General features: G+C 38.2%; 2 protein-coding genes across 2 annotated transcripts in view; both read right to left on the bottom strand.

Moving 5' to 3' along the window:
* mosmoa (modulator of smoothened a) overlaps window positions 1-5,592 on the bottom strand; it is a 31,763-nt gene extending 26,171 nt beyond the window's left edge. The window contains exon 1 of the mRNA XM_058771521.1: window positions 4,739-5,592. Within this exon, the coding sequence (XP_058627504.1) occupies window positions 4,739-4,844 (106 nt within the window). The 5' untranslated portion in view covers window positions 4,845-5,592. The remainder of the gene's footprint in view (window positions 1-4,738) is intronic.
* An 816-nt stretch (window positions 5,593-6,408) lies between these two features.
* On the bottom strand, window positions 6,409-15,427 carry LOC131538050 (cytochrome b-c1 complex subunit 2, mitochondrial). The gene is given in 15 exon segments (XM_058771846.1): window positions 6,409-6,720; window positions 7,703-7,856; window positions 8,718-8,794; window positions 9,001-9,081; window positions 9,174-9,373; window positions 10,365-10,460; window positions 11,573-11,630; window positions 11,742-11,839; window positions 11,926-12,050; window positions 12,776-12,832; window positions 12,923-12,987; window positions 13,111-13,148; window positions 13,151-13,259; window positions 13,350-13,451; window positions 15,272-15,427. Coding segments are annotated over 15 exon segments (1,377 nt in total). The 5' UTR covers window positions 15,305-15,427; the 3' UTR covers window positions 6,409-6,636.
* Between the last annotated feature and the right edge of the window lie 697 nt (window positions 15,428-16,124).

Below are 16,124 nucleotides of genomic sequence, written 5' to 3'. Positions count from 1 at the left end.
CCTCTAAAACAAGCTCCAAACAATCAGCTCCCTGCCTGGAGAGTGAAATGAGTACTGTAGGCTGTCACACGGAGACAGTGAGCCAAATTAATCATTCCTCTCACTCCGAGTGTTTCTCTGGGAATAAAAGGCTCTGAGGGCTTTTTTCATTTTGTAAATGTCATGACCACCAACTCGTGTTTTGTCCCTGCAAGCTCTTGGGTTCTCAGTCACGGGTTGAGCTTGAAGGTCTCCGCTGCATAATTTCCTGTCTTTGCCATGACTCCTGCCTGTGAACTGTAGCGTTCTTTTGAAAAAGTGAACAAATGCAAACATACCATCCTTACAGCTGTCTCACTGGCACCGCAGATGTGAATCGGAGCAGTAAATGCCAATCAAAAAGATTTCCTTTTTTTTTTCAGCTAGGGTTTGAGGGGACAGACTGGGTGTCTGTCTGGATGGCCACATTCCTGTCAAACAGCATAATGAGTCTGAGATGAGAGCAACAGGGAAGTGAGGTTTAATTGCCCTTACTGACAGGCCTGACAAGGTGAGAAGGCATGTTAGACCATACTTTCAAGTTACATGAAAGAATAAAATGTTACTACATTTTCTGCCTAGTTTTTCATTTAGTAAAAGTCAGGGCTAATTACAAGCCAATGCTGATAATCTCATGTGTATACGAGCACAGACTTATAGGTATATATGCCATATATATATATATATATCATTTTGAACATCTAAATTACTCTGCTGCTGTTGTTCTTCACCCTGCTGATGTTGTAAATGTGAAATCCAGGGGAATTTAAAAGGCAAGCATTTTCAAAGTCTCTGCAGGTTGACTCAGTCTGTGGAGATCTTGCTTTCACAATGGCAAGGTGTTGCTATACTGTTACTACGGTGTTCTGAGAGTTTTAACATGCTGGTATGTGGTTGCTTTCTAGGCCACGCCAAATAAAGCCTCCTTTATAAATGTCTGATATTTTAGTCTCTCTATATATGCTTGTGTCCCTCCCTCAAAGCAAGTAAGGGATTCTTACCACCCTTTATATAGTCCACCAGGTGAAATTTGTTGCAAGTCTAATCGTTTGCAACAAGCAACAAGATTTGAGGTATCATTAAAGGAACAGTTCATAAAAGAGAAAATCTAATGACAATGTAATCACTCTCAGGCCATCTAACATGTATATGATTTCTTCTTCGGAACAGATGTGGAGAACTGAAGTGAATGGGTGCCGTCAGAATGAGAGTCCAAACAGCTGATAAAATCTTGCAAAGTGAAGAAATTTTTAATTGTATTGAGCGAACTATATCTGTAGCACAATTGGTGTGAGACAAATTAAGTGCCAAAGTTGAATAATCGAAGTTAGGGTTTTATTTGATTCAAAAAACTATAAGCATAATAATAGCAAACAAAAAAGACAACCTTTCTTGAACTGTGTGAAAATGTCTTTGTGTGCCTATCAACACAGGGAAAAATAAACAAATAATGACAGGAAGAAAACCCTTCAACCATTTAGTCAAAATATCCAGAAGTAGATCAAAGACAATTTCTCTGAAAGAGCCCAAACAATGTCTCATCAGCCAATTATTCTGCCTCATTCTGGTCATAGACCACATCAAAGACAGGGCAGGGACTCTACAAACACTTTAATGATTTTACCATTCACAGGAAGGAAACAATCTGACAATGGCTCACAAAGGAATCCATTCAGTTTACGGAATTGCATGCAGTCACGTATTAAACAATGAACTCTAAATTCTTCATTTGGCAGCTAAAAGAACAATCTGACACACAAACAAATAAACAGACAAACAATTCATCTATGAGGGCTTTACAGTATTGTTTTCATCAAGTCCTTCTTTGATAAGGGCATTATGTTTCAGTAAGTGATTCATACAAAACGTTAAAAAAATGCACCCAATAATAATAATAATAACAACAACAACAATACCACTGGCTCTGCACCCCTTTACCTAAATTCACTACTTCGGACCTATGTGCCTCTAGAAGCTTGCGTTCTGCAAGTGAACGATGCATTATTGTGCTGCATCCCAAAGAGGCACAAGATCACTTTCACAGACTTTTACATGAACTGTTCCCTCCTGGTGGAATGACCTTCCCAACTCAATCCGAGCCTTAGTCATCTTCAAGAAACGGCTAAAAACACATCTCTTCCATCTTTATTTGACCCTCTAACTCTAGCATCCTCTATTCTAATTCGGTTTTACCTACGTCTTCTTTGCATCTATCTGACCCTCTATAGGCTATATAAACCTCCAAATAACTGGCATTTAAATAATGCAAAAAATCATACATAGCGCATACAGTAACGTACATATTGCATATAATATTAAGTCTAAGATCTCTGAGTGTGTGTGATCCATCATCTACTTTCATAACAGTATTAAAAAGGACTGCAAGATGACAGTGTGTTGTGTAACTCTTATTTTGAAATCTCTAATGAGAATCATCACTGAGAATGAGTACTACAAAACAAAATGAAACTCAAATGTAAAGCAAACACCTGAATACATTACAGTAATGAGAATTTAGTGTGGGTGGGGGGTGTTGTGCAATGTGCTAAATTGTCATTTAAATAATATCAAATAATACAGTGGATCTTAATGTCTGATTAATTTACTTTATGAAACAAGTGTGTGTGTGTGCACTGATAAAATACTGAAGTAAATACTACAGAAAACAAATGTAATTTCTACATTAAATAATTTAGTTCAGGCAAGAATTTAAATAAAGAGTAAATTCAATATTAGTACTCAATTTAAGCTTGTAGAATTTAAAGTTTGAACTTATAAGTATATTTTACTTGGAATTGTTTGTTATTTTTACAAATATTAAGGAAATATCAACGTCATGATCCTGTTGTTCCCATCATGCACTTGGGCATGAATAATTTAATAATTTTTTTTTTTGCTGTTTTCGAGATGTATTTAAACTGTTTTGTGTTTGCTTTTGTTGTTAGGTTAAGTAACTTGCTGTTTTGTGACATCTGGAGTTCATTTTCTAATCAAAATGACCCATTCATACTCAGACACCATTCACTGATTGTCACCACCATCGTGTATCATGTGCCAAGTATTCAGGTCTCTGTGTTCATTCAGTTAATAACTATAATGAGTCAACATATTACCTTAAAATGAATAACGAACAGTCTACTTGTTTACATACGTGCTTGTAACTTAACCACATGCTTTATAAGCATTTTTTTTTTTTTTCCAGTGCTATGTTGTTTGAGTAAAGTTCACCACCGTGTCTGAGTGAAATGTACTTGAGTATTGCAGGGTAAACTTAAAATAATTAAGTAGAAATTACTCATCAAACTCTACCTGGCCATGTTAAATTTACTTATTTCCTTTACTAATTTTAGATGACTTAGTTAAGTAGATTTTACTTAGTTCCGTATTTAAATTTAGTAAATTTAAAAGTAAATTTAACTTATTTTTTTCAGTGTGTGTGTGTATATTATATATATATATATATATATATACATACACACACACACACCATGGAACAACAATGCCTACTCCAGACAATAAGAAAGCCTCAGACAAGTGGCCTAAATGAATTGGATAGGAAGCATGTGCTAAAACTCCTTTCGCTGGATGGCTGAGGAAAGACACAAAGGAATATGTTCATATGGCTGCTTGTTTTAGCACCTGATTCACTGCTGGAGCATTTGACGTGTAAGAAAACAACACAAGGCCAGCGATTCTTGCTGAATTGAGTGGATTGTGCTTGAACCCCTGCTGACCCACTTACTAAGCAGTCATGCATGCTGAACAAAGAGCAGCTGTTTATCAACAGCCCGCTTGCACATGGACATCTGAAGACAGTCATGGGTTTAAATGTTTAATAACGGTGTAGGTGTCCTCGCTAGGCTGAGAGCCACATAACACTGCTACATAACCAAAACAGAGCAGTTGAACATCTAGACATGGAGGAACTGCTAAAAATGATTTCACCTAAGCATGTATTGAGCTTCATTTGTTTAAAGGTTTGAAGTTGGATATAGTGATGTTAGTGTTCAGATGACAGTGTTATGTGGTTAAACGTTACAGAAGAATCACGATGCAATTTTTGACTGCAATGCTTGATGGGCCAAAATGACCTTTTTGGTCACTCCAGATCCCTGGATGATTTTAATATGATTTTACAGTGAATTTACTCAAATTAATTTTAAATGACTGACAATATTTAAGAGTTGAGCTTAAATTACGACAAAATAACTACACATTTTAGATTTCAATTAGATTAAAATGTTTCATATTTCATAACATGAACAAAATGTTTGGGAGCTAAAAAAAAGAAGACATATTTACTATAGATGCCATATTGCAACAATGGAAAATATTGAGTATTTTTAGTATTAAGGCCTGAAAATGAAACTTTAAATCATGTGAGTGACACTCAATATTGTTTTCATTAAATAACAATATATATATATATATATAAGAATCAAAGGTTCATGTGATATCTGAATGCGCGTGAACTAATGATCTTTTCAGCATTATATAATCATGTTTCTCAATGACATTAATGCAAGTTTATGCAACGCAAAATCTAATGCAATCTCAGTAGAAAACAATTATTATTATTTTGTCAAAATCTTGAAAACAGATGGGTAAAAAGTGGGTCTACGAACATGAAATGCCTGTTTAGAGATGCACACAGCTCGCAGCTTCGCTGTTCCCAGATCTGAAGACATTATAATACAAAGTTACCGATCTCATCTCTCACCTGCTGACTCGCCAGTGTTGATCCAGTCCGGATTGGCAATGCTCGCTATGGCAAATATATCCGCAGCCAGAAAGAGACATCCTGAAATAATGGTGAGTTTATCCATCTCAGGTGTCCTGGACTCTGATACAGGAGTGAAGAACGGAGCTAATCTCTCTACGGCTATCAGCAGCAGTCAGTAAACAGGACGGTCCCTGCTCGAGTCTGACTGCATGATACGGCGCGATACGATATGGCTAGGAGTCCAGCAGCCTTGGAGAACAAAACAAACTCCTTAAAGATCAGGTTGTGTGCCTGATCTTCCTCCCGATGCGAGCTCGGGGCTGATGCTCATCCTCATCCTCCTCGTATAGTGACTGACTGCGGGGCTCTTCTGTTACTAGCTAACTTAGCAGGCTACAGATCCTCGCGGTTTGTTTGCCATCCGGAGGGCCTGCTGCCGCTCGCCGTCCACATATCCATCGCGAAGAAGCTCTCGACTGCGGGAACTGAACAGCGAACGCGTTAAGACAGCGACTCAGAGCCGTAGAGGGCCGTTTTCATCGACGGTGTTACGGTCCATCTTTCTCCTCAGCTGTACGCGCATCTGCACGAGCGCCGCCGCATCCTCCTCAAAAACCCGTCAAAATCCCGCTGTGTCGCGCGAGCGGTCGTTAAACGGGTGTATGTGGACCGAGAGGGCTGCAAGACGCCGCAGAAGCATGAGAAACAGTGGTGTGTAAACGCAGCTCTCGCGTCTTTCCCAATGACATCAAGCGAAAACCCCCACGCAGCGTCTCTCTCTCGTCAGACACAACAGGCCTGCGAGATCTCGCTCAGTCGCTCTCGCGAGACTTCGGGTGGTTACCGGGGGGGTCTGGGTCTGTGATGTGTGTGGGCATCATCAACATCCATGAGTGCTTCTATAATTACCCGCTTAATGCACGCAGTGATTTCAAAATGCATCGGTGAACAATACATGTGTTCTGTAATACAGAGAAAGGGATCGTGACATATTTATTTTAAGAATGAGCAGTGGGGTCCAATAACCTGAGATCACAATGAAAAAGCGCTTATTTTACGTCTGTTTTAAATACGTATTCTTATTAATCTTGTTAAATGCAAAATGTGCAATTACTATTTATAAGCACAACAATTTGAGATAACTTACAAAAACGTTCATTGAATTTGAAAATGTAAAAAAAAAAAAAAAAAGTGAATTGAATAATTTTTTTTTTCTAATGTATGAAATACAATAATTGTAATTAATCTATATATTATGGTAAATGGAAATGGTCAAATGAACAGCAGCGTTAGTGTTTAAATCATACAATAGTGCCATAGGCTATAATTAATTAACCTTATTATAAATACATAATATTTTGTTTAGCTATGAGCAAAGTATGTTATGACTGATCCCTGACTAGAGATGCATTATAAAACTAAACTACAAATGTATATTAATATTGTAATATGTATAAAATCTTTCTTTCTTAATTCATACATATCCTTTGCTTAAGCAGAACCACAAATGAAAAGGTGGGAATGTTTTTATTTTCTTCTGTCCTTGCACCTAATGTGCAGCTCACTGTCTCCCTCTGCAGGCTAATGGAAGAACTACCTGAAGCAATGGTTCAGAAACCATGATCCCACAGACGACTCTTCAGGGGAACGATGAAGCAGACAAGGAGTATTTATCACAGATAGATTTGTTTTAATGAATGTACATCAGATATACAGTGAAATGGACGAGACTGACGCCTCTGCTCCAAGTAAACTGTTACTAAGGACCAGACTTCATGATGAACGGACCAAAACACAACTGTCGACAGCAGTCAGGGATTCATACAAGTTTAAGAATGTTTTTACACTCAAATAAGCAGCTGCACAATGTGTGCACTTTAGACTGGGACTTTCTCTCACAATTCATCAACAAATGGTGTGTTTGCCAGATGTCCACAACAGGACATGGTCTTCTTGCTCTCAACAAACTTCTTTGCAGCCTGTGGAAAATAATAGAGAGAATTCTGCTGTCATACATCATCCAACAGTTACTGTATTTTTACTGCTTTAACAGTTTCATGAGGTAAGCTAACAATCAATATTATTGGGAACATTGAGTATTCATAAATATGTCTGTGACGATTAATTAGTAGCTCAACCAGCAGAGCATGGCACTAGCAACATTATGGCCATGGGTTCAAGTCTGAGGTAACGCATGAAGTAAAAGGTGTGTAACTTGAATGCAATGTAAGCTGCTTTGGATGAATGTGTCTCATAAATATAAATGTAATATTCGCTGATGCTCTCTTTTTACCTTGATCCTAAAAGAATAAAAAAATAAGACAGCACAGCTGTTTTCATCACTGATAATAAATCTTTGTTGAGCAGCAATTCAGCATTTTAGAATGATTTCTAAAGGAAAATTTTGCTTTTCATCAGGAATAAATGACATTTTTGAAAAATTATTAAAATAGTTCTTTTAAATGATTAAACTATTACTGGTTTTACTGTATATTTGATCAAATGCAGCCTTGCTGAGTATAAGAGCCTTTTTTAAAACATTTTTAAAAATATTACCGTCCCCAAACTTTTGAATGGTACTTTTATTTTTTTTTTTAGCATTTTTGCCTTATGATAATAGGACAGTAGTTCGACAGGAAGCGAAGTGGTAGAAAGGGGGACAGGATCGGGAAAGGTTCACAAGCCAGGACCTGACCCCCGAAATGGTATAATGAGCAACCTAGTAATGCTTTTATAATCGGATTGATGGCTCAATTGGACTGATAAACCTTAAAGGTCTACGGAGAGTCAGAAAGCTCTTGGATTTCATCAAAAATATCTTCATTTGTGTTCAGAAGGTGAACAAATGTCTTACGGGTTTGGAACGACATGAGGGTGAGTAATTAATGACAGAATTTTCATTTTTGAAAGAACTAACCCTTTAATCTAAACTTTAACTTATTATGATTAATAATGACTTACTTTGACAACGTCACTGGAGGTCACCGAGTCGATGTTCTCCGTCACAGACTGTGGTGAGCTGTAGGCGCCGCTGCTCAAAACCTGAACTCCCAGCTCCTCCAGCAGACCTTCTGAACTCTCCAAAGACATCAGATAATCGGTCTTCAGCTGGGTCCTGAAAACACAACACCAGGTCCTTCATTCAACTGATGGAAACAACAAACATGACGTCAAAACTGACACCAATTACTTTCCTAAAGTGCCCCTATTATGGATTTTTGAAAATGACAGTGTGTAACACAGCTCTAAGTGAATGAAAACATCCTGCAAAGTTTTAAATCTGAAAGTGCACCGTGTATATAAAGTTATTGTCTCTCAAAACAAAGAGTCGATTCTGAATCATTGAAACGAGTCATTTTTAAAACGAATCCCAAGCCGTTTTATGTTGACATCAACATGAAACAATAGCATATTGCCCGCCCACTTGTTGGTCTTTTCGCATTGGTCTGAATGAAAATGCAAATTCATTCTTTGCCACTAGGTGCCGCTGTTTCCCTGGTAACGCCGTACACAAAGCAGCACTGCCGTCACAAACACTGCTTTATCAGGCATTACAGGCGAGATGAAATCGGACCAATCACTGCAGATTAGCGTCACACAAGGGAGGGGTTTGGAAAAATGAATTGTTGAGCGAATCGTTTCGGAGCCGTTTAGCAAGTAAGGTAAAAAATTAATGCATATTATAAGAAAATGAAAGTGTTTTTTGACCTTGCATGCATGTCGACCTGTTGCTGGGGACTCCCAAAACCAAAATATGAACCTTTCATAACCCATAATAGGGGCATTACTCCAAATAAAAAGCAGCACAAACTCGCTTACAGTATTTCTGAACGTCTACTGTAGCCTACAGTTTTATAGAAATACTTCCCGATTAATTCAAAAAGCACTGCTTATATAGGAATGCATTATGGGTGTTAAAAGCTTTGGCAGTGGCGTTTCTTTCAATCTGCTGACTGGCTGGTGCTGATAGACTCACTTGGCTCTGGTGAGGTCATCTGCAGTAAGTCTTCCTTCAGCTACAGCTGTCACCTGTGCCATGGCTGCATTGATCACCTGCACACAGAAAGAGATCAATGCAGATGTCAATCACTCACATCACACTGTCAGCACTAAAGGAACAGTTCATCCACAAATAAAAACCACAGTCACTGTACGGAAAAAAAGAGCTTAAATAATGCCAAACAGGTTTAGAGCAACATCAGAGTTTACATTTTTGAGTGAGCTAGTCCTTAATCAAACAACTATCCCTGAACACTCACCTCGTGGGCTGAGTCTGCTTGTGAGATGACATATACTCCAAAGAGGCCAGAGTCAGAGTAAGTAGCACTGAAAGCCGTGGCCTGTGAGGAAGATCAAACAGAAACATCTAAGCTGTAGTGAGATCTAAACATCCGTACTCCGAGGAAAGTGATCGCAGATGACATGTACTCACATCAAACGGCTGTGCGGTGGCTTTGGCGATGCCCTGGCTGAGTTTGCTGGTGATGTTGGATCCTCTCTTGACGTGTGGCCCAGCACCCAGAAGCCTCTGCAGCACGCTGAAGGCATTGGCCTCTGCAGAGCCTGCCGCGGCTCCTTCACAGGCCAGCAGAGCATGCACCAGATCTCCACCGCTCTGCACACGCAGCTCACCTGCACACAAACACCATTCAATATGATCACCAAATCAGTCAAGTACTGCCAGGTCAAATTTAAAAGTACATATTTTTAAGGTCTAAACACACACACACACACACACACAAAATTACGTAAACAAAGAAAATCAAGCCTATTTTTGGACCATTTAGGTTTTATTGTAGCGTGACTTTTTCATGACAAATTTGCAAATATGTTTTACACTTTAGATTCTACTTAAAGTAAAAAATGCAAAATTATGCAAAAAAGTGCTGCTGGGGTGTAAAAAGTCCATAAATCGGTGCTCTTTAGATACGGGATTCTTTTGTATCATCAAAATACTCATAAATCCAAGGCATTCGAGTAGTGTGAAAAAATTTAAAAGTTTGCCTTGGATTTATGAGTATTTTGATGTTACAGTAAAAATACTTTTACAATGCATATACTAAAGTTCTTATACATGACATTTCTATTTAAATCAGTATAAATTCAAAGCAATATATCAAATATAACCACAACGTGTAAATAGTTAAAATCATTTTATTCAATTTTATATCAATAATATTCCTTATTGTGGTAATAAATATTTTTCTCTTTATTCAAAATATGATATTGCTTTTTATTAATTTTGCCATAAAATATGACCCAGACATGTTCTTGACAGGTTTTGTTTTATTATGAATAATTATTCATTGAACATTGGTGTCTGCCATTTTATATATAAACTTTTCTAACACTGGTAATGTGGTTTTAGACACTCTTCTTTGCTTTGTATCTTGGAATACTCAATTCATCTATGGTACAATCACTATAACGCATGGCTCCTCGTGGCATATTTCTTTATTTTATATGGAAAATGTTTGAATCAGTGACTACAGAATGGATTGCTTTTTTAAAATTGAACTAAAAACTAATAATTTGCATAAAGTTTTACCTTCATTACAGACACAGATCAGACATTTCATCAGTTCATCTCCCTGTATGCGTCATGCAGTGTCGGTGTACTCACCGCCGCGGTAAACGGCTTTAGACCCTGGTGCACCTGTCCCTGCATGGGTACTGAAGAACTGCTCGCCAACCTTCTTCAGAGCAGCATGACTGACGCCTTCACAAACAGAGATTCAACATGATCACGTCTAACAGGAGACAGTCACACAGACAGCCCTGAGTAAGACAGCTACATTAAAGTGATGCACTAAACTACATGAAAGGCTATTTTTTACTTCAAGTAGAGCAACCAGACCAACCAAATCTTGACCAAGTAGATTTAAGTATATTAAAGACATGATAAACATAATGCAAGACATAAAATAAAGTGAAAATCTACTTAAAAAGAATAAAATTTTGCACTTATATTCATAAAAATAATGTCTAAAATTTATTTATTTCATTTAATAACTTTTTGGAGAGCAATGTGACCTGGACATCAGATTCACCCATTTTAAACTTGCCCACTGGTACAGTTATTAGGAAAGTTAACTTGCCAAAGAAAAAATGCCTTAGAATCACTATCAAAACGGTGTTTAATTTTATAAGGCCAACAAAACCTCACAAATATACCATAAATTCTTGATATCTTGCTCAGCCCAGCAACATAACAGAGTGCTGCAAGAATTTTTGTAGGCCAAAACCTGGAAACAAGTTCTGGCTCCATAGTCCTAAAGTCAATATTTTTTTTTTTCTTTGGTTAAATGCCTGAAATAAGGTCTGTGGTGAACAACACAAGATCAAAATATTTTTTTACATTTTATGCTACATCATAAAACATACCGGTAATAACCAAGCAGGCAAACCCATCTACTCATTAGTCCGCTTTCATAGCCTTGTTTTCTATAGTTGTGCTCTTGCAAACTATTCTAATGCAAATCAAAACCAAGACTGAAAGTGTTGTTAAAGCTTAGTGATGGTGAAGTTGAAGTCATTCAGCCACGGTGCAGTTTGTTTTTAGCCTCCGTTTAGCTTTTTATTTCTGCCAATTTTACTGAAGCTTCAAAATTCATTTGTGTTCATTTGTGAAGATTATCATGTTGAAAAAACATGTAAGAATCATAAACTTTTGCCGGTCATGGAGCTTACTTTCTACAATCACCTAAAAGCCAATGGAAAAATCCTACTGAGATTTTGTTGAGGTAACGAGGGCGATGCAAACTTCCAGGTTGGCCTTCAAAATTACGTGATCATTGCAGTGCTCTATGCAAATTCATGACAAAGACTTACCTAATCCAACGAGGGCCATTCTTGCACTGGTGTAATTACTGGCAAAGAACTGCTGCAGCTAGAATGTAAAAACAGAAAGAGATGTGTTTGCATATATGGCTCAGCTTAAATAAGGTAACATTATGAGACAGAATTGTGAAATGATCAGAAGCTGCTGTCAGTCACTTACAACATCAACACTAAACTTCCCCACCATGTGGTCTGGACAGTACAGAGAGTTGGATAAAGCGTTCTTATATGCAGCTTCATGCAGCTTCTCCAGAACACCTGTGAGAGACAAAACACCTCATATCAGCACCAGATGCTGCAGAGCAGAGTCTTCACATTCATTTATATGAATGGGTGTAATGTACCAATCTGTGGACTCTGGTCCGCCACGGCCTTGTCTATCTTGACCCTCGCCGAGAGGTCAGACAGCTCCCAGGGTCTGAAGTCAGGAGCAGTGCTCACATTGACCAGGTACTCTATGACGCCGTCACTGCACAGGAAACACATTCACAATGCACACAATTCCCATTTCATTTTCAAATCTGAATAATTAAAATCGCAATTTTTAATATGAATATGTTAAAATGTCATTTATTACTTTGAATCAAGCATCATTACTCCAATCTTCAGTGTCACATGATCCTTCAGAAATCATTCTGATATGCTAATTTGCTGCTCAACAAACATTTCTTACTATTACCAATGCTGAAAACGGTTTTTACTACTTAATATTTTTGCTGAAACCATGATACATTTCTTACGATTCTTTGATCAATATTTGAAATAGAAATCTTTGTAACAATGGAAAAGCCTCAACTGTTACTTTTGATTAATTTAATGCATTCTAACTGAAATAAGGTATGAATTATTATGAATTACAGACCCCAAACCTTTTAACTGTAGTGTGTTTTATGTACATCGGGTCTTAGGTAACACTTTATATTAAAGACCAATTCTCACTATTAACTAGTTGCTTATTATCATGCATATATTACTAGCATATTGGCTGTTTATTAGTACGTATAAAGCACATTATTAGTATGTTTATTAGTACACTATTCTGCAAGACCATATTTTAGATCCTAAACTTTTAATAATAACTATTAATAAGCAGTATTTAGGACAAAAGTCATAGTTAATAGTGAGAATTTTTGTGAGTCTGCAGTGAGTTTGTTATCTTTATTACTACAGCTCATTTACTACAGAGATACTCACAAATCATCCCTTAGACAGTCCAGAGAATAGACCATGTGCTCCCTCGATGACGTCACACTAAAAAAATTAAAATAATGTTGAGAGAAATGTTTGAGAGTGCAATACATAATGTGTTTCAAAGCAGTCATGTATAAATATGAAACTGACCTCAAACTGGCGCCCACTGCCTCCAGACCCCGACAGATCCTGAATGCTGACGCACCTTTAGTGGTCTGAAACACAGCACAGATTCATTACTACAAAACCTACCAAAAAAACATCAAATTCAGATAACAAGTAGTTAACTTGTTTGATTATATGTTTATTAAAACTATTTCTAATTGCCCTGAACATACTAGATTGCTTGCTAATCGCAGGATGTGAGTGACACCAGGTTTTCTGCAGTCTCATAGCGACTGCCGGCTTTCACGAACACACCGATTTTAGAGATGGGCGAGTAGTTCTCCAGAGAGGCGACGAGAAGACCGTTGGGAAGCTTGGACACCTACAGAAAACGGTATTAAGTAAGTAAAAGTAGTGGGTTTAAGCAGTGATTTGAACTGAAAGCATAACATTATACATCCATTTCCATTACCTGGACGTCCTGGGGAGTGAGGGCTGGTGCTGCTGCAGGTTTTCGGGTGACCAGAGGTTCAGTCAGTGCCTCGCTCCTCCTGGCGACGGCGTAACATCGTCTCTGTCAAAAACACTCTATGTGAGTAAACAGGGTCTCAAGACTAAAGGCCATTGCACACCGAATCCAAAATATTCGCACGTTGAAAAATAAATACGACCTCATGTTGTGTCAATCACGTTTACACACTGCCTCCGAAACTTTCGTCCGTCATAAAAAATTAAAAAAAAAATCAGACCAGGTTCCATTTTCTGCGTTTTCGCATCCGTAGCAAGCGTTTTGATAGGAAAGGATGACGAATACGATAAGTACGAAAAACGCATTGTGGGTGGTGCTGAGGTATTTGATCAACAGATGAGCCCTGTAATGTTAAAGACAGACCCTTCGCTATACCTCCACTGTATGTTTGAGATCTGAAGGCTTACTGTAGCTTCAATTCTTAGTCATCACCTTATTTTGAATCTTATCCTGTTGTGCGGTTTATCACACCTAGATATTTCTGTAAAATATATCCACCTTTTTCCTAGCGAGCCTGCTGTGTTTTAAATTATGGCAGGCACTTCTGGTTTGGGGGTAGTTTCACTCAAAAAGACTGCAACAAATCATTTTAAATCATAAGACTGCGCTAAATAACCGTTATCTGTCATTTTGACTGAATGGGCTGGAAATTATCATTAACTTTCTATTTCCAGAAGTCAGGAGAATAACGTTACATTTGGTATATTAATGTGACGTGATATAACAGCATCAAATATCTATAGAAAAGTTCTTTTCAGCCTGCTGCATTATTTTCCTCCTGATTATTTTCATTTTTCCTTTGTATTCTGCTGTAAGAGCTAAATGAAAGAAGACAACATATACTGTGTATTTGTGGTCTGCTCCCGATTTAATTTACGATATAAACCATGAATAATTCCCTGGAATGCACTAAAAATCTTTAATTTTTCTCCTCAAATCTCTTTCCAGGTCTCTTACTATATTGACTATAATAATTTAATACGTCTGTAATATTGAGGATACAAGGAGGATCTTTAGGCGTTATTCATGGTATGTTGAAAGTAATTTGTTAATGCTTTTTCACTTTTAAGTGTCCTTTTAACAATCGATGGTTGAAGGGTGAGTAAAATAATGCCACCTCATTGTACCCAGTTTTTGAAAATGTTTATTATTGCGTTCATGGAGCGAACCTTTTGCTGATTGTTTGCAGTGTAAATGGAAGTTATTCCCAAAATTTGCACAAAGCGTCATGGGGCGTAGGAAAAAGGTGGACCGCAGTACAAATTTCCCACCAATTAATTTTTTTCAGTCATATGGGATTACTGGATAAAGACTGCCCTCAAACAGAATAGTGAAATTCTTTAAATTCACTATATAAACACCCAAACTTTACTTTATTTACTTATCAATGTAGACTTCCCCAAACCTGGAAATCACGACTTTAAATCTCTCTGACATTCACAGGTTTTCAATGACATGAGAAGCATGCTGTGTTTAATCTGAGCGTCTCATCCTGGACAGAGACCGGGTTCAAAGGGTCACATGTGTGAAGGTACAGTCCACTATGCCATGACCTTCATCACAGAAACACACCAGCGCAGGGGATTTACAAACAACCACCACCGGAAGAGCCACCGGGATTCCCCAGAACAGACGCCTCTGGGGTCCCTCTGAATGACTGGCGTTTATTTGAGGTTTTCCAGCGTCCAGAGGAAAGTTTACAGCAGCTGGGTGTCAAACACCGGCTCATAAACGACACTAGCAACATTAGCCTGAAGCCCCGCGTCGAGACGTTTCTAGTGACCCTAAGAGGCTCGTATGTATTTGAAACACGACATGTGAATAGAGAGGAGAAAGCAGCGCAGACTGAGAGAAAGAGGACTCACGGAGAGATGAGAGAAACCTCTGAACCCCGTCATGACTCCGCGTCTCTCCTTCAGTCGCTGGGAAAGACAGTTATGGCCGATCCGAAGACCTACCCACAATCCACTGCGCCTTGACGCGACACACCGGAACGACGCGCTGTTTAATATTAATACTCACAACCGGCGCAACGTCATAGAATGTCTCTGAACAGGTTCACGCCCACTTTTGGGGGAAAACAAACCGCCATACAGCATCGGATCGAGGAAGTGGACTAACCTTACAACATGCCAAAGAGTTGTTGTGTGGTTGGGTGCACCAATAATGTTTGTAAAAACCCAAATTTAGCCCAGGCTACCTGCCACCATCATCCATATCTTGCTGTTATGGAAATATTATGTATTACGGATGATGCTATCGAAAGCGAAGCCAGGCTAGTTGTATGGCTGGACAGAAAAGTGCACTCAGTACTCTAAATATAAGGACATAATATATACATTTAAAGATGTTTACTTTCAAATGAAGTAAAATCATTCACTGGTTTACCTGGTGATTAGATTAGGTACGAGTAAATGTCCGGCAAGACACCTCTGGCCACTGGGTGGGGTTGTTACACCAATTTGACGCTGGGATAATGAGTTTTTAAATTGACCAAATTAAGTTTATGGATGTATCTTTCACGCTCTATGGCAGGCAGGGTGGACATATAATTACTTGACATGATTAATCCTAGTGATTACTTAAGTTATTCACGTCTGTCGGCTGTGTATGGACGTTGCTTTTTGCCGCTATTTTGTATTGAAGCCTATGGGAAGTCTAGTTTGTTTTCCCCCAAAAAGGGGCGGTAACGAAATTGACAGTTAAATTCCCGGATGT

Source organism: Onychostoma macrolepis, chromosome 03, assembly GCF_012432095.1.
Source record: "Onychostoma macrolepis isolate SWU-2019 chromosome 03, ASM1243209v1, whole genome shotgun sequence".
NCBI lineage: Eukaryota > Metazoa > Chordata > Actinopteri > Cypriniformes > Cyprinidae > Onychostoma > Onychostoma macrolepis.
The sequence above is the reverse complement of the archived record's forward strand: the minus strand, read 5'-3'. Positions and strand labels throughout refer to the sequence as shown.